Consider the following 25,432-nt stretch of genomic DNA (forward strand, 5'->3'; position numbering starts at 1 on the left):
ATATGTCCCTTATCCTGGTATATACCGTATATCATCCATCCTAGTATATATGTCAATTATACTGGCCCCATCCTGGTTATATATATCCCCCATCCTGGTATATGTCCCTTATCCTGGTCTTCATCCTGCTATATATATCCCCCATCCTGGGCCCCATCCTGGTATATGGTCCTTATCCTGGTATATACCGTATATCATTCATCCTAGTATATATGTCAATTATCCTGGCCCCATCCTGGTATATATATCCCCCATCCTTTTTTATGTCCCTTATCCTGGGCGCCCCATCCTGGTATATATATTCCCTATCCTGGTATATATGTCCCTTATCCTGGTATATATATCCCCCATCCTTTTTTTATGTCCCTTATCCTGAGCCCCATCCTGGTACATATGTCCCTCATCCTGGGCGCTTCATCCTGGTATATATATATCCCCTATCCTGGTATATATGTCCTCTATTCTGGCCCCATCCTGGTATATATCATGGAGATCAACATTTTACTAGGCATTGCTCCTACTAGCCAGTTTCCTACTCCACACTGATGAGGGGCAATACCCCGAAACAGCTGTCTGTGGATGGATACCATGTTTTGGCATAGGTGGTTTCCTTCATTGGAGACTGCCCTTCCCATGGTTGTTCCTTCCCGGTGAAAGACCTGGCTAGTCATTGCTTGCGTTGAGAAACATGTGATGGTGTCTCCGCGGCTTATACATTTTGCATGTTTTACATATTTCCCATAAGGGATGGGGGCAATGCTCTAGAATCACTGTGTTGAGAAACATGTGATGGTGTCTCCGCAGTGTCGGATGTTGATCTCCATGAGGTCAATCATCCTCATCTTTTCTTAGCTCTCCTAGCATGTCTGCTTTAGTAAATGCTTGTATTCGCCATGAAAAAGAGAAAGCTAAAAACTACCTCACAATCTCATTCTCTTTGGTTTTAACAATCCAGAATAATATATATTCTTAACACTTTGCATTCTGCTGCTCCTCTGCTACCCCTGAAAATGTATGAAATGGGGTTCCAAACCGTTAGCAGTGATCGGACAGCCAACCATTGACTAGGAAAATGGTAAGACCCTTGTTGTCAATTTTTTCATTCAGCTCCAGGAGGGATAACAGAGGGACGACTCAGAGCTATAGGAAAACATGCTCGTGAATTGTTATTTTTATACATATAACAAATGATGAGTTCTACAACACCTGTGCCCTCATATCTACGAGGTGGCACAATTGCTGACCTTCACTACAGCTGTGAGATTCTGTGGGTGGCCTACAGCAGGTAGGTCTTCTCTGCCAAAAAAAAAACACCTACCTGAAATAATACATAAAGCTGCCTCCAAAAAAGTTCCTCTGCCCATTCAACCATGAGAGCCTTGAGTTTTTGCATCGTGTCACTACTGGCTTCTCTGGCCATGGGGCTTTGTCCCCAACCTGCTGATCTCAAAGATGGTGAAGGCAACAGGCTATGTGCCCGTCTCTATGCAGACAGCAGCCCTTATTACGATGAGTGCTGTGCTGGAGACGTCATAGATGTAAAGCCAGGAGAAGACATTCCTTACATCATACCGAGGTGGAACAATCGCATCTCTTCATTGGTGGTGGGCAACAAATGTGAACTAACCGTCTGGTCAAAGAAACCCAAAGATGGAGACACCAAGAAGTTTTCCAGTGGGGCTCAACCACGACTGGCAGAGATCAAGAGAGGACTTTTGGGAACCTGGGATGACTCCATTTCTTCCTATTACTGCAAATGCACTTGAGGAGGAAGACAAGACAGACAAACCTTGTGTCCTTGGAAATATGGAGAAGATGTGATGACTGAAGACAAAGCGTCATCCTGTAGTAGTGGGTCTGACCTTCCTATACTGCAAATAAAGCCTATAAACATGCAATGATCTGACATACTTACTATTATAGGACAGGAGTGCCGATTGTGAGAGGGTGAGTGTTCCAGACAAGAGTCTGAATGGGGCAAATGGAATTTTTGGAAGCTCTAAATTGTCCTCCTGAATTCCCTCTCTTTTCCATTTGCGGTGTAGATGAATGCCATATCGTTCCTTATTTCAAGCTATATAGGGCAAGAGATAGGGCCCCATACACATTGGACTTAAGTTGGCCATGGTGCTGATTTTTTTGCCAACTATCTGACAAATATAGGGGGAGCTCCTGACTTTCAAACACCAAATGGAGGAAAGAAGGATCAGGCATGTTGGATTTCAACGCCTAAACCCTTTGTTCTCAGGAGACAAACAGATGCCAAATTTTATTTGATTTGAAGCAGTTTAAACCCATTTTCCCCAAAAACAGCGTACATGCTGGGCCAAGAGGGTAGGTATTAAAGATATACAGGTACCTTATCTGTAGGGTATTAGGTAGACACAAAAATGTTTTGTGTATGATTAATAGTATTTCATCCTTTCACCAGTGTCTCAACAGATCAAACATGTGATGAAGACCCTTTTCCCCACTGATATTTAGGGGTCCCACTTATTAGGCATTTATGGCATAAGCAGTGATGTTTCTTGAAGCTCCCAGTATAAAGTATTCTAATTTCCTGAGATAATGACTTTTGGGTTTTCATTGGCTGTAAGCCATAATCATCAACATTAACAGAAATATACACATGAAATAGAACACTCTGTTTGTAATGACTCTATATAATATCTATATAATATACGGTAGGAGTTTCACTTTTTGTATTGAAGAACTGAAAAAAATTAACTTTTTGATGATATTCTAATTTTGAGATGCACCTGTATATATATATATTAGGAAGATGTATGAACATAAACAGTCTAATACATTAAAGCAGAACTGTCATTTGTCATAAATGTTTTTGTTGTTTTTGTTACCTGCTGTAAATGCCGCTGTTCTCCTGAATCCGGCGATGTTTTTCTTTTGTTCCTACACCTCTCCATTCCTGAAATATGGCCTCTTCTTCACTGTATATAAATCTACTCGTTAGTCAACTAGGCGTGGTGCTCAAGACGACGCCCATGTAGGAGAATTGAGGACAACGCCCTCTTGGCTACGAAGACTACATTTATATAAAGGGAAGAAAGGGCCATATCTCAGAAATGGAGAGGCATAGGAACCAAAGAAAAACATCGCGGGATTCAGGAAAACAGCGGCAATTACACCAGATTAAAAAAAAAAAAATACATATTTATGGCAGTTGACAGGTTCTCCTTAAAGGGATATTCCCATTTTAGAAAGTGAAGGAACATCACTAATATTTGCTCTCTGTCCATGATCATGCAGGTCAAACTTCTAGGATCCCATTCCCTACTTGTTCTCCCTAATGTCTATTTCCTACATGTCCAGGATTGTCATCTCATAAAATGCAATATAATCGTACATTTTACCCATACAATGCCTTTGGAGATTCTATCCGCGGCTCCTTACAGACAGGTAAATGATGTAACCTTGCTTGCTACTTTACTGGGGAATATTAGATTAGACGGGGGAAGGTTTGTGTTACGTTTTAGAGCTACTTGGTTATTGCGGCACATCGGATGCAGCAAGGGGCCGATCTGATGAGCAGCAGGTGGCCTGATCCGTGCTCTCCTTAATGCGTAGCCAACTACTGACTGGTAGGGAGTCCTGGAAGCAAGATTATTGTACAAGACGTGACTGCAAGATGTGGAATAGAATGTTTTTTCATTTAAAGGAACAGCGCCACTCTGGTCAAAGTCTGGTACTGCAGAATTCAAGTCAAATGGGTAAAGCCAAAAATCTCAGCAAAAAAAGCAGGTCATGTTGGGTGTAAAACCAGGAGATGGTGCAATACCAGACACAGGGGCAGTAATTCTATGAACAAGGCAAAATGCACAAAAACAAGCTCGGATTTTACTTTTAGTCCCAATACTAACTGATGTTCTTTAATTTTACAAGGTGAAATTGTTTTGTTTTTTTTGTTTTTTTGAAGGGGGAAAGATAAAAGTCTTTCTTTTTCTGTAAAGATAGAATTAAAAAACAGGTCTGCTTTCTTTGAAAAACATCAGTCTACTGATTGTGCCTAGTATTGCAACTTAACTCCATTGAAATGAATGGGACTATGCTGCAATACCGCATGCAAACTGCAGACAATGGTGGCGCTGTTTTGTTTTTTTTTTCAAAAAAAGCAGACATATTTTTTTTCATTCCGTACATCCCATGTCATGGAAATCTGATTGGTCACTATGATCGATGCCTGCTTTTATCTTAGTCTAAATTTGCCTCCCAAATTGTAAGAATTTTGAAGATCTCTATAGGAACATGTCATCAGTTCTTTTTATTATCATCACGCTGATGGTCCCAAAGTAAAAGGTGTTGTTACCCCCAAAAATCATGGAGGTGTTATATTTTCTAAAAGGATCATAATCTGGGACGCTGGGGAAGACGGTGGCACAAGACTGAAACATTTCTATTTTGACGGTTATCTGTAGGTACACCTGGCAGCAAGTGTTTAATTCACCAATAGTGCCCCCTCAGGCAAAAGGAGGAATTACACAGTGCACATTTAAGCCATGTTTGCGTTGGTGAGCTTCCTATGAGACTTTCTCTGGGTTCCAAGTCACAAACTTCCACCAAAGCATAGAGTAGGTAGATGGGGGCGATGTAGTCTGACAGTTAGGGACAACACCTCCATTTTCCATTATACCAATGTTTTATTTGCTGGTTTTATATACCATAGGTGCGATCATCCAACCAGTGGGTGCAGGGGACAACATATTAAAGGTATGGAGCTGGAGACTGGTCCTGAGGTTTCACATTGTCCACTTCTATATTCGGATTCAGTCTTGTAACTGAGCAAATATTGTGCTGTCTGCCACTCGCGTTCTGTGGAATCCCAGGACTGACAGATCTTTACTCTTGTGCAAAAAGTGAACGTACCGCAGACCTGGTCCATAAGACTTGAAGATATGGGAAACCTGAGACATAGAAGGGTCATTAGTTGGTTAGGGGACCCCGTATGTTGGGTTTCCAATACGATATTTAAAGCATAATCTGTCTAAATTAGAAACCCTCTTTAAAGAAGATCTGTCACCAGGTTAAAAAAAATGTCCATTTTTCTATCTTATTTTATTCCCATTGCTCTATTGAGTATTCTGGTTTTCATCTTATTAAAATCCACCGTACGGTTAAAGAGATATGGGTCTTTATATTTAGTGCTATTTAAAAGTGGCTTTTATTAGGGGGCAGAGCTCACAGGGCAGAGCAGTCTAAATACACGCCCCAGAGGATCCTGTGAGCCACCGCTCCTTAGTAACAACCCCTGCAAAAATGCACCATATAAAACCTCCCATATCTCTGGAACTGTATGGCGGAAGTTAAAAATAAAAAAAATACACAGGGAAGCATCCGGAATAACATAAGAGCAAAAACTGGTTATTTCTGACCTGGTGACAGGTCAACTTTAAAGGGAATCTGTCACCCCTTTTTTGAGATATCATATAATGATATAATTCAATTGTGTGTCACATAAGGATTCTCTTAGTACTTTTGCTCCCCCCTGACCCCGCACCTTTCATACATAAATACCTTTTTTATATCGGTTCAGATGTATGTAAACTGCCGCTGTCCGGTCCGCTGGGCGGGGCTTATTCAACTGCTCCCCCCTCCCTGTCTTGCTCTACACAAGAAAAAATGCATAGAGCATTTGATATCATTAATAATGATATCATTATATGATACCTCAAAAAAGGGGTGACACATTCCCTTTAAGAACTTCCCTTTGACAGTTTTGCAGGATTATCCTATTTCCATGGTTCCTGCCAGCATTTAAGACACTCACCGTGTTCCATCCTTTTGGTTCCCCGCTCATGTCATTTTCCGGGGTCAAGTCCAACTGAGCTAAAATAGTTTTCTTGTCCTCTGCCAGCAGCTTGACATGGAGCTCATACACTTGTTTGTGGAGTTTGCTGTCTTCATACCTGTATAATATACATTTAACATGAGGCCAGGATGCCCAATGGGTCTACTTACAAAATTATAGTGGGTACTTTGTCATCTATATCTTCACTCCACGACACAGACAGAGCCACTCTTTCTACAATGCCTCTCTTGCATCAGCTATTGACCTGGTCTCCCCTCTCGTGCATGGCAGAGTGCAACAAATCAATAGACAACCCCGGCACAATAACCGCACTAAAAAGCTTCAACAACTGTCCAGGGATGAAGAGCGGTGTTGGAAGAGAACACATTCGCAAGATGACTTCACCACATTTAAATCAGCCCTCACCTCTGCTGAGCAAGCCTACTTCACAACCCTCGTATACTCCCTATTCTACAACTCCCAACAGTAATTCAACACTTGTAACTCCCTTCCTCGCCCACCACTGCCCCTCCATCCTCCCTCATCTCTGCCAAGGACTTTGCCACACACTTTAAAAATAAGATCAACCAAAGAAGGCAAGTCTTTATTGTTCAACCACCACAACCCCTTTATATACCAGACCAATGCCCTAACTCCATAACCTCCCTCTCCAACATCACTGAAGGAGAGCTTACTCATCTTCTCTCCAAATCACCTTAACACTTGCGCACTTGACCCCATCCCATCCACGTCCTCCCCACCACACTTATTCCATCCCTAACCCATCTCTTCAACCTATCACTAACTTTTGGTACCTTCCCCTCTGCTTTCAAACATGCCGCAATCACGCCTATCCTCAAAACGCCATCCCTGGACCCGACCGCTATGTCCAGCCATTGTACCATATTGCTGCTATTATTCGCTTCCAAACTTCTTGAGCAGCATGTTCACACTTAACTTTCCTCTCACCCCTCATCTAACTCGCTCTTCGACAACCTACAATCTGACTTCCGCCCCCATCACTCCACTAAAACAGCACTGACCAAAATTACTAACAACCTACTTACAGCCAAAGCTAATGGTCAATACTCAATACTCCTCCTTCTAGACCTGTCCTCTGCTTTTGACACAGTTGACCACTGCCTCCTACTACAGATCAGGGCCGCCATCAGGGCATTACTGCCCTGACTGGCGTATGGGGCCCGGCGGGCAGAGGGGGGGCCCGCATCGGGCCCAGTCTCCTCTCTGCTCACCGGCCCCTACCGGCAGGTAAACCGGGCCCTGGCTAGCGGCAGCTAAACGCTATTGACATGCAGGCCCGGCAGTCCGCACGTCAATAGTTAACAGCTGCTTAACAGCTGCCAGCCAATCGGAGGCTGGCAGCTGACGTCAGCCACAACACGCACCTCGCCGGCGTCTGACGTCAGTGGCAGTCGCCGGCTAGAGTGCGCTGCAGCGTGGAGGGACGGAGGGAGCCTTGCCCGCCGCTGGACCGCGGCCAGGTTAGGAGAACATTTTTTTTTTTTTTGACAGCGGTTATCCGGGGGGGGGCTGAGTGCTGGACTGGGGGCAGAATGCTGAACATGGGGCAGAATGCTGGACTGGGGGCACAGAATGCTGGACTGGGGGCAGAATGCTGAACATGGGGGCAGAATGCGAGATGTTGTGAGTTCATTTTCCCCTTCATTACTGAGGCCCGAGGAACTCCCTCTTCTGGTAAAGAAAGGTAGTGAGCCTGATTATCAAACGCCTGAGGCTGATGATGATGACTGGCTGAGTGGAGTTACTGACTGGATATAAGGCTGCCAACGCCCTTCTGCCCTGCGGGTGATTTCTCTGTGGGATCCTTGGAGACCAGTCTGAATTCCTGCTACTCTAAAGCTAAGTTTGCTGCTCGGCCTTTTGCTTTGGTGCTTTGACTTTGTTTTGCTTTGTTTTTCTGGATTTCTGCCATTCCCTGCTGGGGTGTGCTGAATTCCTTTAGCTCTGTCTTCTGAAATTACCTGAGTGCTGATTTAGTTTTTGAAGCCTAGCTGCTTCAGGGCCTTTTTCATATCAGCTTGTTGGCTTATGTCTTTGATAGGGTTTTGGCAGATTGCAGACAGCAGCCTTCCTGTCCTTTCCTATCTAGGTAGTTTTGGGCCCCGTCTTTGCTCAGTCTATCTGTCTGTGTTAGTGTTTTCATCTTGCTTCACCGTCATTATATGTTGGGGGCTGCCTATTGCTTTGGGGTCTGCTCTGGGGCAGTTTAGATTTCCCCTTTCTTTCTTTAGGCCTATTTAATTCTCCGTCTGTGATCGAGGGGTCTAGGGCATCGTAGGAACCCCCCACGGCTACTGCTAGTTGTGTTGATAGGTTCAGGGGTCTGCAATCTGATAGTTGCCAACTTCTCTGGTTTTCTGGACTTAGCTTGTATTTCTGCTTTTGCCTCCTACGGTGACTCATTCATAACAGCGAGACATGGGGGCAGAATGCTGGACATGGGGGCAGAATGCTGGACATGGGGGCAGAGTGCTGGACATGGGGGCAGAGTGCTGGACATGGGGGCAGAGTGCTGGACATGGGGGCAGAGTGCTGGACATGGGGGCAGAGTGCTGGACATGGGGGCAGAGTGCTGGACATGGGGGCAGAGTGCTGGACATGGGGGCAGAGTGCTGGACATGGGGGCAGAGTGCTGGACATGGGGGCAGAGTGCTGGACATGGGGGCAGAGTGCTGGACATGGGGGCAGAGTGCTGGACATGGGGGCAGAGTGCTGGACATGGGGGCAGAGTGCTGGACATGGGGGCAGAGTGCTGGACATGGGGGCAGAGTGCTGAACATGGGGGCAGAGTGCTGAACATGAGGGCAGAGTGCTGAACATGAGGGCAGAGTGCTGAACATGGGGGCAGAGTGCTAAACATGGGGGCAGAGTGCTAAACATAGGGGCAGAATGGAGATACGGGGCATGATTGGAGACAGAACGCACAGGATCATGGGGCAGGATGGATACGATGGAGATCATATGGGGGCAGAATGGATACTCATGAGGGCGGGACGGGAGAACATATGGCTAAAGCCAGGAATGAGAGACAAGGGGGTCAGGATGGGGGATATTATTACCATAGGGGCTAGTTAAGGGATATTATTACTGCAGTGATGTATTTAATTTTTTTGAGGATACTGTTTTAAATGGGGGGGGGGGGGCGGTCCTGTTACTTTGCAGAGCGACACTATGTCGCCTTTTTTTCTTCATGTGGTGTAATGTAGAAGTTGGGAAAAAATAAGTAATGTGTTCTGCAAGCGGAGCTCTAGATCAGTGGTCCCCAACCTTTTTTGCACCAGGGACCGGTTTCAAGCAATACCATTCTTCCGTGGCCTGGCAGGGCAGGGATGGAGGTGTGGCAGGGGCGGGGCTTTGGTCATAAGGGGGCGAGGCTATGGACGCAGTTGTAGTGTAGCAGTGCATACTTATAATTAAATAACTTTTATAATGTGACTCAACTCACCATAGGTTTTGAATGAGTGCTCCATCACCCCCTTCTCCCCATCATTGCCTTCACCCCATCACTCCCTTCTCCCCATCATTGCCTTCACCCCATCACTCCCCTCTCCCCATCATTGCCTTTACCCCATCATTGCCTTCACCCCATCACTGCCGTCTCTCCATCATTGCCTTCACCCCATCACTGCTGTCTCCCCATCATTGCCTTCACCCCATCACTCCCCTCTCCCCATCATTGCCTTCACCCCATCACTGCTGTCTCCCCATCATTGCCTTCACCCCATCACTCCCTTCTCCCCATCATTGCCTTCACCCCATCACTGCTGTCTCCCCATCATTGCCTTCACCCCATCACTCCCCTCTCCCCATCATTGCCTTCACCCCATCACTGCCGTCTCTCCATCATTGCCTTCACCCCATCACTCCCCTCTCCCCATCATTGCCTTCACCCCATCACTGCTGTCTCCCCATCATTGCCTTCACCCCATCACTCCCCTCTCCCCATCATTGCCTTTACCCCATCATTGCCTTCACCCCATCACTGCCGTCTCTCCATCATTGCCTTCACCCCATCACTGCTGTCTCCCCATCATTGCCTTCACCCCATCACTCCCCTCTCCCCATCATTGCCTTCACCCCATCACTGCTGTCTCCCCATCATTGCCTTCACCCCATCACTCCCTTCTCCCCATCATTGCCTTCACCCCATCACTGCTGTCTCCCCATCATTGCCTTCACCCCATCACTGCTGTCTCCCCATCATTGCCTTCACCCCATCACTGCTGTCTCTCCATCATTGCCTTCACCCCATCACTGCTGTCTCTCCATCATTGCCTTCACCCCATCACTGCTGTCTCCCCATCATTGCCTTCACCCCATCACTCCCCTCTCCCCATCATTGCCTTCACCCCATCACTGCTGTCTCCCCATCATTGCCTTCACCCCATCACTCCCTTCTCCCCATCATTGCCTTCACCCCATCACTGCTGTCTCCCCATCATTGCCTTCACCCCATCACTGCCGTCTCTCCATCATTGCCTTCACCCCATCATTGCCTTCACCCCATCACTGCCGTCTCTCCATCATTGCCTTCACCCCATCATTGCCTTCACCCCATCACTGCCGTCTCCCCATCATTGCCTTCACCCCATCACTCCCCACTCCCCATCATTGCCTTCACCCCATCACTGCTGTCTCCCCATCATTGCCTTCACCCCATCACTCCCTTCTCCCCATCATTGCCTTCACCCCATCACTGCTGTCTCCCCATCATTGCCTTCACCCCATCACTGCTGTCTCCCCATCATTGCCTTCACCCCATCACTGCTGTCTCTCCATCACTGCCTTCACCCCATCACTGCTGTCTCTCCATCATTGCCTTCACCCCATCATTGCCTTCACCCCATCACTCCCGTCTCCCCATCATTGCCTTCACCCCATCACTGCTGTCTCCCCATCATTGCCTTCACCCCATCACTCCCGTCTCCCCATCATTGCCTTCACCCCATCACTGCTGTCTCCCCATCATTGCCTTCACCCCATCACTGCCGTCTCTCCATCATTGCCTTCACCCCATCATTGCCTTCACCCCATCACTGCCGTCTCTCCATCATTGCCTTCACCCCATCATTGCCTTCACCCCATCATTGCCTTCACCCCATCACTGCCATCTCCCCATCATTGCCTTCACCCCATCACTCCCCTCTCCCCATCATTGCCTTCACCCCATCACTGCTGTCTCCCCATCATTGCCTTCACCCCATCACTCCCTTCTCCCCATCATTGCCTTCACCCCATCACTGCTGTCTCCCCATCATTGCATTCACCCCATCACTGCCGTCTCCCCATCATTGCCTTCACCCCATCACTCCCCTCTCCCCATCATTGCCTTCACCCCATCATTGCCTTCACCCCATCACTCCCTTCTCCCCATCATTGCCTTCACCCCATCACTGCCATCTCTCCATCATTGCCTTCACCCCATCATTGCCTTCACCCCATCACTGCCGTCTCCCCATCATTGCCTTCACCCCATCACTCCCCTCTCCCCATCATTGCCTTCACCCCATCACTGCCGTCTCTCCATCATTGCCTTCACCCCATCATTGCCTTCACCCCATCACTGCCGTCTCTCCATCATTGCCTTCACCCCATCATTGCCGTCTCCCCATCATTCCCCTCTCCCCATCATTGCCTTCACCCCATCATTGCCTTCACCCCATCACTGCCTTCACCCCATCATTGCTGTCTCCCCATCATTGCCTTCACCCCATCACTGCCGTCTCCCCATCATTGCCTTCACCCCATCACTCCCCTCTCCCCATCATTGCCTTCACCCCATCACTGCTGTCTCCCCATCATTGCCTTCACCCCATCACTCCCTTCTCCCCATCATTGCCTTCACCCCATCACTGCTGTCTCCCCATCACTGCCGTCTCCCCATCATTGCCTTCACCCCATCACTCCCCTCTCCCCATCATTGCCTTCACCCCATCACTGCTGTCTCCCCATCATTGCCTTCACCCCATCACTGCCGTCTCTCCATCATTGCCTTCACCCCATCACTGCTGTCTCCCCATCATTGCCTTCACCCCATCACTGCTGTCTCCCCATCATTGCCTTCACCCCATCACTGCTGTCTCCCCATCATTGCCTTCACCCCATCACTGCTGTCTCCCCATCATTGCCTTCACCCCATCACTCCCTTCTCCCCATCATTGCCTTCACCCCATCACTCCCTTCTCCCCATCATTGCCTAGACCCCATCACTCCCGTCTCTCCATCACTCCCCTCATGGCCTTCTCCTCATGTCCCCATCTCCTCCAGGGCCAGGCTACACAAACACACACACACCTATACACACACACACACACACACACTATACATACACACACACACACAGACATACATGTACACACACACACATTATACAGTGCCTACAAGTAGTATTCAACCCCCTGCAGATTTAGCAGGTTTACACATTCGGAATTAACTTGGCATTGTGACATTTGGACTGTAGATCAGCCTGGAAGTGTGAAATGCACTGCAGCAAAAAAGAATGTTATTTCTTTGTTTAATTTTTTTTTAAATTGTGAAAAGTTTATTCAGAGGGTCATTTATTATTCAACCCCTCAAACCACCAGAATTCTGTTTGGTTCCCCTAAAGTATTAAGAAGTATTTCAGGCACAAAGAAGAATGAGCTTCACATGTTTGGATTAATTATCTCTTTTTCCAGCCTTTTCTGACTATTTAAGACCCTCCCCAAACTTGTGAACAGCACTCATACATGGTCAACATGGGAAAGACAAAGGAGCATTCCAAGGCCATCAGAGACAAGATCGTGGAGGGTCACAAGGCTGGCAAGGGGTACAAAACCCTTTCCAAGCAGTTGGGCCTACCTGTCTCCACTGTTGGGAGCATCATCCGGAAGTGGAAGGCTTATGGAACTACTGTTAGCCTTCCACGGCCTGGACAGCCTTTGAAAGTTTCCTCCCGTGCCGAGGCCAGGCTTGTCCGAAGAGTCAAGGCTAACCCAAGGACAACAAGGAAGGAGCTCCGGGAAGATCTCATGGCAGTGGGGACATTGGTTTCAGTCAATACCATAAGTAACGTACTCCACCGCAATGGTCTCCGTTCCAGACGAGCCCGTAAGGTACCTTTACTTTCAAAGCGTCATGTCAAGGCTCGTCTACAGTTTGCTCATGATCACTTGGAGGACTCTGAGACAGACTGGTTCAAGGTTCTCTGGTCTGATGAGACCAAGATCGAGATCTTTGGTGCCAACCACACACGTGACGTTTGGAGACTGGATGGCACTGCATACAACCCCAAGAATACCATCCCTACAGTCAAGCATGGTGGTGGCAGCATCATGCTGTGGGGCTGTTTCTCAGCCAAGGGGCCTGGCCATCTGGTCCGCATCCATGGGAAGATGGATAGCACGGCCTACCTGGAGATTTTGGCCAAGAACCTCCACTCCTCCATCAAGGATCTTAAGATGGGTCGTCATTTCATCTTCCAACAAGACAACGACCCAAAGCACACAGCCAAGAAAACCAAGGCCTGGTTCAAGAGGCAAAAAATCAAGGTGTTGGAGTGGCCTAGTCAGTCTCCTGACCTTAACCCAATTGAAAACTTGTGGAAGGAGCTCAAGATTAAAGTCCACATGAGACACCCAAAGAACCTAGATAACTTGGAGAAGATCTGCATGGAGGAGTGGGCCAAGATAACTCCAGAGACCTGTGCCGGCCTGATCAGATCTTATAAAAGACGATTATTAGCTGTAATTGCAAACAAGGGTTATTCCACAAAATATTAAACCTAGGGGTTGAATAATAATTGACCCACACTTGTATGTTTAAAATTTATTAAAATTTAACTGAGCAACATAACTTTTTGGTTTGTAAGATTTATGCATCTGTTAATAAATCCTGCTCTTGTGTGAAGTTTGAAGGCTCTAACTTATTTGTATCTTATCAAACCTGCTAAATCTGCAGGGGGTTGAATACTACTTGCAGGCACTGTATATACACACACCACCTCTCTCCTCTCACCTGCCCGCCGCCCGCGCTTCCTCGCTCTGACACAGCAGCGGCCGCGCTCTCCTCTCTGTGTCAGTCAGAGACAGGAAGCGCGGGCGGCGGGCAGGAAGCTGGACGCAGTGGACGGGTCCTTGCAGCTCCGCTCCTGCTATTCCCTCTTGCAGGCAGCGGAGCTGCTTGGATCGCTCCCTGGCCGCCGCTAAGAACTGCTGCGCGCTGCCCCAGCCCCCGCTACGCCACTGACCGCCCCTGGCTCCCCTTGTGTCCGCGGACCGGCAAGGGCACTGCAGCGGCCCGGTGCTGGGCCGCGGACCGGCGGTTGGGGACCCCTGCTCTAGATAACCGTGTTATTTCCTGCAGAGACGAGTCCTGGCTGGAAGACGTGATGGCAGTCTGTGCTGGATGAATGAAAAGCAAGGATGAAGGACTTCACCTAGAGACATCACTGGCGAGTTAGTATGTTACCTGTACTTTGACACTATACATTATATATATATATATATATATATATATATATATATATACACACACACATACATACATACAGGTCCTGTGTATCATGTCACCAGTGATCACAGTGTTACCTGTACATTATATACAGAGCTCCTGTGTATAATGTCATTGATCACTATATTACCTGTACACAGACACTGCATACTAAATACAGATCTCCTGTGCATAATGCCACTTATGGTGATAGTATTATGTTTCTTTATTAATGATCGGTATTGTAGTATTCAGTCACCATGTGGTGGTAATATGTGGTCTGGGCATGGTGCAGTGGTATTTGTCCCTTGTGTGTGCTATTATTTGGTCACTTTGGTGGTAGTATGTGGTCTGGGCATGGTGCTGTGGTATTTGTTCCTTGTATGTGATATTATTCGGTCACTATGTTAGTAATATGTGGTCTGGTCATGGTGTGGCGGTATTTGTTCCTTGTATGTGGTATTATAGGTCACTGTGGTGGTAATATGTGGTCTGGACATGGTGTAACGGTATTTGTTCCTTGTATGTGATATTATTGGTCATTTTAAAAATTGAAAAATAAATAAAAACATACTTAAAGTGTATTGCATATTTTAATAAATATTTAATAGGTTACAGTAGAGTAGGGCTCGGCCAAAAGTGTCTACCCTGTTATGGTGGCGGCTTAAAAAAAATCTTTTGTCCAAAGCAAAAGCTGCCGACTATATGTGTGATCTGGTGATGGGAACTGTTAATGTGTGATAGGTAAGAAGTGGAGTTTTTCCAAGAGAGAGCGGTGGGACTGTGGACAGTTTGAGGGGTGGAGGCGGGGCTGGGTGGAGCCTGGACGGAGTCTCAAGGGGGCCCCGAAAATTTTGCCAGTATGGGGCCCCGAAATTCCTAGTGGCAGCCCAGCTACAGATCCTCTCTTCCTTCGACGTCAAAGACCTTGCCCTATCTTGGATCTCCTCACACCTTACTAACCGCACATTCAGCGTCACCCACTCACAAACTACCTCCTCATCCCGCCCTCTCTCTGTTGGAGTTCCTCAAGGCTCTGTCCTAGAACCCCTACTATTCTTCATCTATACCCTTGGCCTGGAACAACTCAAAGTCCTATGGCTTCCAGTACCATCTATATGCTGGTGACATTCATATCTACCTCTCTGGCCCAGACGTCACCTCTCTGCTCTCCAGAATCCCAGAGTGTCTATCAGCCATATCCTCCTTCTTCTCCTCTCACTTCCTCAAGCTCAATGTGGACAAATCTGAGCTCACCATCTTTCCGCCATCTCACGTATCTTCCCCTACCTGATCTATCCATCTCAATAAATGACATCACACTTTCCTCTGTACTGGACATCCGCTGCCTCCGGGTAACCCTCGACTCTGCCTTTTCCTTCAAACCGCACATCCAAGCTCATTCTACCTCCTGTCACCTGGAGCTCAAAAATAATTCCAGAATCCGTCCTTTCCTCAATCCTCAATCTACTAAAATGTTTGTGCATGCCCTCATCATCTCCCACCTCGACTACGGCAACATCCTCCTCTGTGGCCTACCTGCTAACACTTTTGTAACTCTCCAGTCCGTCCTTAACTCTGCTGCCCAACTAGTTCATCTCTCTCCTTGCTATTCCTCAGCAAATCCCTTTGTTGGCTCCCAATTCCCAATTGTATCCATCGTATCCAGGTCAAACTACTAACACTGCCCTAAAAAGACATCCATAACCTTTCTCCTCCGTACATATCCAAACTAGTCTCCCGATAAATTCCTTCACGTAGCCTCTGGTCCTCCCAAGACCTCCTTCTCTCCTCCACAATTATTCATTCCTCACCCAATCGCCTCCAACACTTCTCCTGAATATCCCCCATCCTCTGAAATTCTGTGCCCCAACCACATTTGGATCCTTCTAGCGGAACCGGAAAACCCATTTCTTCATGAAAGCTTACAGCCTGCAATGACTACGCTGCTACCTCACCACCATTGGAACCACTGAAACCTCCCAACCTACTGTCTCCTTCCCCATCTCGTGTACAGCACCATGGAATCAATGGTGTCATATAAATAAATAATAATATTTCCACCGAAAATCTGATCAGTTATCAGGAGATTTGTCTCCAGCATCGTGGTATGTTCCCAGGAACTCACCAGTCCAGAACATAGATATCCGGCTGATAGATGTCCAGCAACTCAGGCCAAAGACCTTCAGAGCATAGATCCAACATCTGTTCCTTCACACACCAACTGCAAATACCAAGAACACGTTATAACAGTGTGTGCGTGTGTTAACAAAAAATTGGTAGTAGAATCCAATATTGACAATTGGTGATGTCCTCCTCCTCCTCCTTGCGCCATGACCTCTGCACAGGTCATACAGTATGCGCACAACACTCTCCCATAAAAGTCAACATGTCATCTCCAGACTACAGGTCCATGTAAAAAGAGCTAAGGGAAGATTGTGGCCCTCATTATTATGTACAACAAATAGAATAACGCATTTACAAGACTAAAATTAAAACAGATGAAAAATAAGAAAAACTAAAGTGATACATATTGATTATGCCAATGCCATAAAAAAATGCAGTACCTGTGATGACCACTAGGTGGTTATATACAGCATTGGGATTTTTTCTTGAAGTTTAGAACACATGTGGCTCCCACTAGTCTGGTATGGGATCCGATAATTTAGGGGTTTAATATTTTGACGGTCTGGTTTGAGGTCTGACAATTTAAGGATCTGCTGTGGGGTGCGACAATTTGGGGATCTGCTGTGGTGTCTGATCATTTAGATTTTATTTAGGAAGGTTAAATCCGTTTGCAATGAATTCCTGGGAATATCTCTTTAAGGGTATGTGCACACGTTGCGGATTTGGCTGTGGATCCGCAGTGGATTTGGCCCTGCAGATCCACAGCAGTTTTCCATACAGTACCATGTAAACCTATGTAAAAAAACTGCTGTGCACATGCTGCGGAAAATTCCACGCAGAAACGCAGCGGTTTATCCACAGAAAACCCGCAGGTAAAATGCAGGTCATTTTACCTGCGGATTCTGTAGAATCTGCGCGAAAAAATCCGCAATGGAATCCACAACGTGTGCACATACCTTAAGTCCCCGCCGCGGGTAAAACGCATGTGGAATTTGCATGCATTTTCACGCAAAACACAAGCGCTTTGCAAGCGATTTGAAGCATCGCTTGGAAAAGTGACTGACAGCTTGGTGCTTGACTAGTGTGACCAACTTTTTACTATGAGGCTGCCTATGCTGCTTCAGTAGTAAAAGATAGGATGTTAAAAATAATAAAAAATATGGTTATTCTCACCTTCTGACGAACCCGATCTCCTCAGCAGCGCTCCCGACATCTTCCGGTCCCAGTAATGCTTTGTGCGAAGGACCTTTATGACGTCACGAGAGCGCAAAGTCATCTCAGGTGATTCGTGCAATGCATCCCTGGGACCGGAAGATGCCAGCAGCGTGGCTGAGAGGTGGGAGGACTCCGGGGGCCATCAGAAGGTGAGTATATCACTATTTTTTATTTTCATTCTATTTTTTACAGGATTATGGTACCCAGGGCCTGGAGGAGAGTCTCCTCTCCTCCAGACCCTGGGTACCATCCACACATGAAGCGCTCACATTATGCAAGGTGGACATAGCCACATGTGTAAAGTGAGCATTTCAATGCAATCCTATGGTGGCAGAATCGCCGCGATTCCGCAGAATAAATGGACATGCTGCGGATTTTACCGCTATGCGATTCCACAGCGGTAAAATCCGCAGCTTGGACACAGCAACTGCGGAATCCCTTAGGAATGCATGGGGATGCTTTTTTTAAGGGTTTCCGCTGCGGGAAAACCGCGATGGAAACGCTTAAAAAACGCAACATGGGCACACAGCCTAAAGGGTCTGGTCTGGGGTCTTGTCATTAAAGGAGTTGTCCACTACTTAAATGCTACAGTGCACTATATATATATACACATACACACACACACACACACACACACACTTGGATCGGCACCATACCAGTAAGGTCAGCACTGTGCCTTCGGTTCTGTCTGACAGAACAATAAAGGCTGCAGCCCATCAGTGGCTGCTGATTGGCTGCAGTGCTCACATGACATCACAGTGCAAACATCACTGGGATGGAGCCAGACTAGGAGATGAGTATATGCGGATTTATTTTTTGAATTTTTTATGCAGAATTTGTCAATTAGAGGACGACTGAACACTTAGGGGTCTGGTCTGTATTTTGACAGTTTAGTGGTCTCATCTTGGATCTGATCATTTAGGCGTGTGATCAACTACAGGTCTGGTCATTGGTCTTATACTTAAGGGGTCTTGGATCTGCTAATTTAGGGGTCTGGTCTAGGCTTGGAGAAATTTGTCAATTACACCCCTGGATAGTGTGCCCAAGCCCTTGGCCCAGATCGTAAAAAGATACAATGCAATGTATTTTCGGAGGGTATTGGAGCAGCAGAGCTGTGCGGTTCACAGTCCTTATAGATACATGAGAGCACTCAGTCACCTGTACACGGGCAGATAGCAGACCACCACACCTGGAGGAATATTACTTCTGTCCACAGGGATTTCTTCACTACTTATTTTCCACCCACTGAAATTACCTGAAAAGATAAAGGTAGGTAGTGAGCGTCCAAGTATAAGTACAAGACTGGGACAATGAAATGAGAAAACTCTGCATGTTGCTTTCTGTCATTGCCATTGTGCCTGTGATGATAACGAGATCACTGTTGAGAAGCGATCTCTACAGAACAGGAAGTGACTACTGAGAGGTGATCTCCACAAAACAGGAAGTGACTACTGAGAGGTGAGGGATTACTGAGAAGTGATCTCTACAGAACAGGAAGTGATTACTGAGAGGTGATCTCCACAGAATAAGTGACTACTGAGAGGTGATCTCCACAAAACAGGAAGTGACTACTAAGAAGTGATCTCTACAGAACAGGAGGTGATTACTGAGAAGTGATCTCTACAGAACAAGAATGGATTACTGAGAAGTGATCTCCACAGAACAGGAAGTGATTACTGAGAGGTGATCTCCACAGAATAAGTGACTACTGAGAGGTGATCTCCACAAAACAGGAAGTGACTACTAAGAAGTGATCTCTACAGAACAGGAGGTGATTACTGAGAAGTGATCTCTACAGAACAAGAATGGATTACTGAGAAGTGATCTCTACAGAACAGGAAGTGACTACTGAGAGGTGATCTCCACAAAACAGGAAGTGACTACTGAGAGGTGAGGGATTACTGAGAAGTGATCTCTACAGAACAGGAAGTGATTACTGAGAGGTGATCTCCACAGAATAAGTGACTACTGAGAGGTGATCTCCACAAAACAGGAAGTGACTACTAAGAAGTGATCTCTACAGAACAGGAGGTGATTACTGAGAAGTGATCTCTACAGAACAAGAATGGATTACTGAGAAGTGATCTCCACAGAACAGGAAGTGATTACTGAGAGGTGATCTCCACAGAATAAGTGACTACTGAGAGGTGATCTCCACAAAACAGGAAGTGACTACTAAGAAGTGATCTCTACAGAACAGGAGGTGATTACTGAGAAGTGATCTCTACAGAACAAGAATGGATTACTGAGAAGCGATCTCTACAGAATAAGTGACTACTGAGAGGTGATCTCCACAAAACAGGAAGTGACTACTGAGAAGTGATCTCCACAGAACAGGAAGTGACTACTAAGAAGTGATCTCTACAGAACAGGAGGTGATTACTGAGAAGTGATCTCCACAGAACAGGAAGTGACTACTGAGAGGTGATCTCCACAAAACAGGAAGTGACTACTGAGAAGTGAGGGATTACTGAGAAGTGATCTCTACAGAACAGGAAGTGATTACTGAGAGGTGATCTCCACAGAATAAGTGACTACTGAGAGGTGATCTCCACAAAACAGGAAGTGACTACTGAGAAGTGATCTCCACAGAACAGGAAGTGACTACTAAGAAGTGATCTCTACAGAACAGGAGGTGATTACTGAGAAGTGATCTCCACAGAACAGGAAGTGACTACTGAGAGGTGATCTCCACAAAACAGGAAGTGACTACTGAGAGGTGAGGGATTACTGAGAAGTGATCTCTACAGAACAGGAAGTGATTACTGAGAGGTGATCTCCACAGAACAATAAGTGACTACTGAGAGGTGATCTCCACAGAACAGGAAGTGACTACTAAGAAGTGATCTCTACAGAACAGGAGGTGATTACTGAGAAGTGATCTCTACAGAACAAGAATGGATTACTGAGAAGTGATCTTCACAGAACAATAAGTGACTACTGAGAGGTGATCTCCACAGAACAGGAAGTGACTACTGAGAGGTGATCTCCACAGAACAGGAAGTGACTACTGAGAGGTGATCTCCACAGAACAGGAAGTGACTACTGAGAAGTGATCTCCACAGAACAGGAGGTGATTACTGAGAAGTGATCTCTACAGAACAAGAATGGATTACTGAGAAGTGATCTCCACAGAACAATAAGTGCCTACTGAGAGTTGATCTCCACAGAACAGGAAGTGCCTACTGAGAGTTGATCTCCACAGAACAGGAAGTGACTACTGAGAGTTGATCTCAACAGAACAGGAAGTGACTACTGAGAAGTGATCTCCAAATAACAGTAAGTGACTACTGAGATGTGATCTTCACAGAAGAAGAATTATCTACTTAGAAGTGATCTCCACAGAACAGGAGGTGATTACTGAGAAGTGATCTCTACAGAACAGAAAGGGATTACTGAGAAGTGATCTTCACAGAACAATAAGTGACTACTGAGAGGTGATCTCCACAGAAAAGGAAGTGTCTACTGAGAAGTGATCTCTACAGAACAGGAGGTGATTACTGAGAAGTGATCTCTACAGAACAAGAATGGATTACTGAGAAGTGAGCTCTACAGAACAATAAGTGACTACTGAGATGTGATCTTCACAGAAGAAGAATTATCTACTTAGAAGTGATCTCCACAGAACAGGAGGTGATTACGGAGAAGTGATCTCTACAGAACAGAAAGGGATTACTGAGAAGTGATCTTCACAGAACAATAAGTGACTACTGAGAGGTGATCTCCACAGAAAAGGAAGTGTCTACTGAGAAGTGATCTCTACAGAACAGGAGGTGATTACTGAGAAGTGATCTCTACAGAACAAGAATGGATTACTGAGAAGTGAGCTCTACAGAACAATAAGTGACTACTGAGAGGTGATCTCTACAGAACAGAAAGGGATTACTGAGAAGTGATCTCCACATAACAGGAAATGACATCTGAAAAGTTCTCTCTACATAACAGGAAATGAATGCTGAAAAGTGATCTCTAGAGAACAGGAGGTGATTACTGAGAAGTGATCTCTACAGAACAGAAAGGGATTACTGAGAAGTGATCTCTACATAACAGGAAATGACAACTGAAAAGTTCTCTCTACATAACAGGAAATGAATGCTGAGAAGTGATCTCTAGAGAACAGGAAGTGATTACTGAGAAGTGATCTCTAGAGAACTGGAAGTGTCAACCTAATATGAGTTTCTTTGTCAAAACTCTAAGATTTCAGGATTTTAATTATAGATCATAACATGAAAAAAAAAACTTATAAAGTCCAATACATGCAGCTGATACCGGATGACCACAAAAACATTTGGTCAGCAGGTATCACCAAAATACTTGACCCTTCTGACTTCAGTCATTCTCAGGAAGAATCCAAAGTAGAACAGAATTCACTGGAAGACATTAGATTGTAGTTTGAGTCAAGTGATTGTTAAAAAGAAAAACATGTAAATTATGGGAGAGATACTTTGGGTGTGAGCTGGGAAATGACAGGAACAATATTACTCAGAGCAGGTAGAAACATGAGTAGCCTGACAGCATGGCAGAAAACAATAATATGACTGACACAGACCTAATGTCTCCAGGGGTTTCTTCTCTGGGGGTGGGTCAAATACCTCTTGCGGAGGAGGCTGTGTGGTGGATAAACCTAGTGAAATAACACATACATCAATATACAGGTTACAACTTGTTAGGACACACAATAAGGAAAAGAGGAGAAAAGTAGGCCATGAAAACACAATACAAGATTGCCCTGAGCTATTATATGCTAAAAATGTGGATAATATTCTGGACAAGTATCTATGGTGGCCAATGCAACTTCTATATTGGCCAAGGAGAAGGTCCCCAACCCATACATGGTGTGAGCCTTCTGTAGGAGTATTCTGGGCTATAAGTGAATTGATACATGTATAGAACAGATCATACCTTCTGGATTTGGGCATTTCAAGAAGTTCCTTCCGAAGGGTTTTTTCTTATAGATGTCTTTCCAGTTTGCATGGTCTGGCAGGGCTATTGCCTTCTTCTGTAGACCCCACTCCTTTTCACACAATTCTAACCAGCCCTGAGCCGTCTCGGGTTCCTTCTCCAATGGTGGTATAAGATTTGCCAAGTTCGGAACTAAATCCGTCTGCGGCTCTTGTTTTGTAGGTTTCCATTTGGGTGGCTTTATTCCCAAAGTTCCTTCCTGTACAACTGATGACACTTGGGACTTTTCCTGCTCCTGGACTGTTGTTATAGACTTTTCTACTTCTAGAGCTGTTTGTTTGGTAATCTCCTGGCCCTGAGACATAACATTGGATTTCTCCAGTTCAGGAGATGTGTTTTTAGTCTTCTCTTGTACCTGAGTTGTCCCTATAGACTTTTCCTGTTCCTGTGATGTTGATTTGGACTTCTCCATTTCCGGTACTATTACATTAAGCTTCTCGTCTACCTGAGCTGTCACTTTAGACTTGTCTTGGTCCTGGTATGGCATTTTGGACTCCTCCTGATCATGACCAGTCTCTTTAGGCCTCTCCTGTTTCCGTGCAGTCTCTTTACTCTTTTCCTGTTCCTGAGCTGTCACTTTAGGCTCCTCTTTTACCTGAGCAGTCACCTTAGCCTTCTCCTGTTCCTGAGCAGTCTTTATGGGTTTCTCTACCTGAACTGTCAATTTAGGATCCGCTTGCACCTGGGCAGTCACTGTGCGTTTCTCCTGTTCCTGAGCTGTCGCTGCAGGTGTCTTTTGTTCCTGAGCAGTCTCTTTGGGCTTCCCCTCTACCTGAACTGTCAGTTTAGACCTGTTCTGCTCCTGAGCAGTCTCTTTTGGCTTTCCCTGTTCATTAGCTGCCTCTTTAGGCTTCTCCTGTGCATGAGCTGTGGCTTTAGTCTCCACTTCTACCTCTTGCATCTGAGCAGTCATTTTAGCCTTCTTCAGTTCCTGAGCTGTCACTTTCAGCTCTTCTTTTACCTGAGCAGTCACTTTAGCCTTCTCCTGTTCCTGAGCAGTCTTTATGGGCTTCTCTACCTGAACTGGCAGTTTAGGTTCCGCTTGCACCTGGGCAGTCACTGTATGTTCTTGAGCTGTCACTGCAGGTGTCTTTTGTTCCTGAGCAGTCTTTATGGGCTTCTCTACCTGAACTGTCAGTTTAGGCTCCTCTTTTACCTGAGCAGTCTCTTTAGTCTTTTCCAGTTCCTGAACTGTCAGTTTAGGCTCCTCTTTTACCTGAGCAGTCACTTTTGGCTCCTCCTTTACCTGAGCAGTCACTTTAGTCTTTTCAAGTTCCTGAGCAGTCACATTAGCCTCCTCTTTTATCTGAGCAGTCACTTTAGCCTTCTCCTGTTCCTGAGCAGTCTTTATGGGCTTCTCTACCTGAACTGTCAATTTAGGCTCCTCTTTTACCTGAGCAGTAACTTTAGTCTTCTCAAGTTCCTTAACAGTCATGTTAGGCTCCTCTTGTACTTGAGCAGTCACTTTTGGCTCCTCCTTTACCTGAGCAGTCACTTTAGTCTTCTCAAGTTCCTTAGCAGTCACTTTAGGCTTCTCTTTTACCTGAGCAGTCACTTTAGCCTTCTCCTGTTCCTGAGCAGTCTTTATGGGCTTCTCTACCTGAACTGGCAGTTTAGGTTCCGCTTGCACATGGGCAGTCACTGTATGTTTCTCCTGTTCCTGAGCTGTCACTGCAGGTGTCTTTTGTTCCCGAGCAGTCTCTTTGGGCTTTTCCTCTACCTGAACTGTAAGTTTAGGCTCCTGAGCAGTCTCTTTTATCTTCTCCTGTTTCTTAGCTGTCTCTTTAGGCTTCTCCAGTGTATGAGCTGTGACTTTAGCCTCCACTTTTACCTCTTGCACCTGAGCAGTCACTTTAGCCTTCTCCTGTTCCTGAGCAGTCACTTTAGGCTCCTCTTTTACCTTAGCAGTCACTTTCGGCTCCTCTTTTACCTGACCAGTCACTTTAGCCTTCTCCTGTTCCTGGGCTGTGAATTTCTGCTCCTCTTTTACCTGAGCTGTCACTTTAGACTTGTGTTCCTCAGCAGTCTCATTATGATCTGGTTTCTCGGCTCCTTTAATATCTACTTGCGCTCGTTTAGCTGCTCCTGGCTTCTCGGATGTCTCTTCTTTATGTTTCTTGTGTTTTCCGGGTTTCGCTTTGTCATTATCTTTCCTTTTGTGTTCTTCTAGTTTTCCATCTGTCTGGATTGTCTCTTTCTTTGTTCCAGGAGTCTCATTTTTAGATGGCATTTCTTGCTTCTCCGTCTCTTCTGCCAGGGGAGGGTCACTCTCTCTCTGCTGTTTCTGCGTTGGAGTCTCCACCTTTTCATTTTTGTCTCCCTTTTTGCAGACACTTCCATTATCTTCTGTGACTTCTTTTACAGGATTCTTCCCAGCCAGCTTGGACTCTCCCGCCGAGTCCTTGGCATCCACCCTTGGGACAAGTTGCCCCTCTTGTGGTGAGCAGTCGCTCATTCTTCAGACTTCTCTCCCTCTCTCTGTCCTTCCAGGTGTTTTTAAGGTCCTGCTCCTCCTTCCCAGAGAAGACTAGGTGTGTGATCCGATGAGTTGTGTGGAGAGGAGGGAGTGCCGGGCCAGGAGGCAGAATAAGCCGGTCATTGTGCTCCCAGCGAATCCTGTGCAGGTGACAGCAGGGACTCCGCTCCGCTAATTAATTATGGGTGACCGTCGTCATCAGTGACGCAATTAGGCAGGTACATCGCTATTCACGTGCATTCAACCCCTTGGCCAAGTTTGGTCTTCATCTTCATAACGCAGCAATTTTACACAACTTTTTTCTTTTCACTTCTCCTCATACGGCCAAGTTGTATTCT

The 25,432-nt window shown here is 46.1% G+C and overlaps 2 protein-coding genes across 2 annotated transcripts; one reads left to right on the forward strand and one right to left on the reverse strand.

Annotated features, from left to right (window-relative positions):
• The first annotated feature begins 1,370 nt into the window (after positions 1 to 1,370).
• On the forward strand, positions 1,371 to 1,898 carry SYCN (syncollin). Its single transcript, XM_073548683.1, has one exon. It carries the CDS (start codon positions 1,371 to 1,373, stop codon positions 1,764 to 1,766), a length of 396 nt encoding a protein of 131 aa, XP_073404784.1. The 3' UTR covers positions 1,767 to 1,898.
• A 2,737-nt stretch (positions 1,899 to 4,635) lies between these two features.
• LOC141051915 (uncharacterized) lies at positions 4,636 to 25,194 on the reverse strand. The gene is made up of 6 exons (XM_073549039.1): positions 22,559 to 25,194; positions 22,206 to 22,280; positions 18,815 to 18,911; positions 16,443 to 16,538; positions 5,783 to 5,921; positions 4,636 to 4,919 (listed from the first exon to the last, which is right to left on the reverse strand). Exons 1-6 carry the CDS (start codon positions 25,071 to 25,073, stop codon positions 4,782 to 4,784), a joined length of 3,060 nt encoding a protein of 1,019 aa, XP_073405140.1. The 5' UTR covers positions 25,074 to 25,194; the 3' UTR covers positions 4,636 to 4,781.
• Between the last annotated feature and the right edge of the window lie 238 nt (positions 25,195 to 25,432).

The sequence above is a fragment of the Dendrobates tinctorius genome, unplaced genomic scaffold (genome assembly GCF_039654945.1).
Source record: "Dendrobates tinctorius isolate UK_male_01 unplaced genomic scaffold, ASM3965494v1 ptg000158l, whole genome shotgun sequence".
Taxonomy (NCBI): Eukaryota; Metazoa; Chordata; class Amphibia; order Anura; family Dendrobatidae; genus Dendrobates; species Dendrobates tinctorius.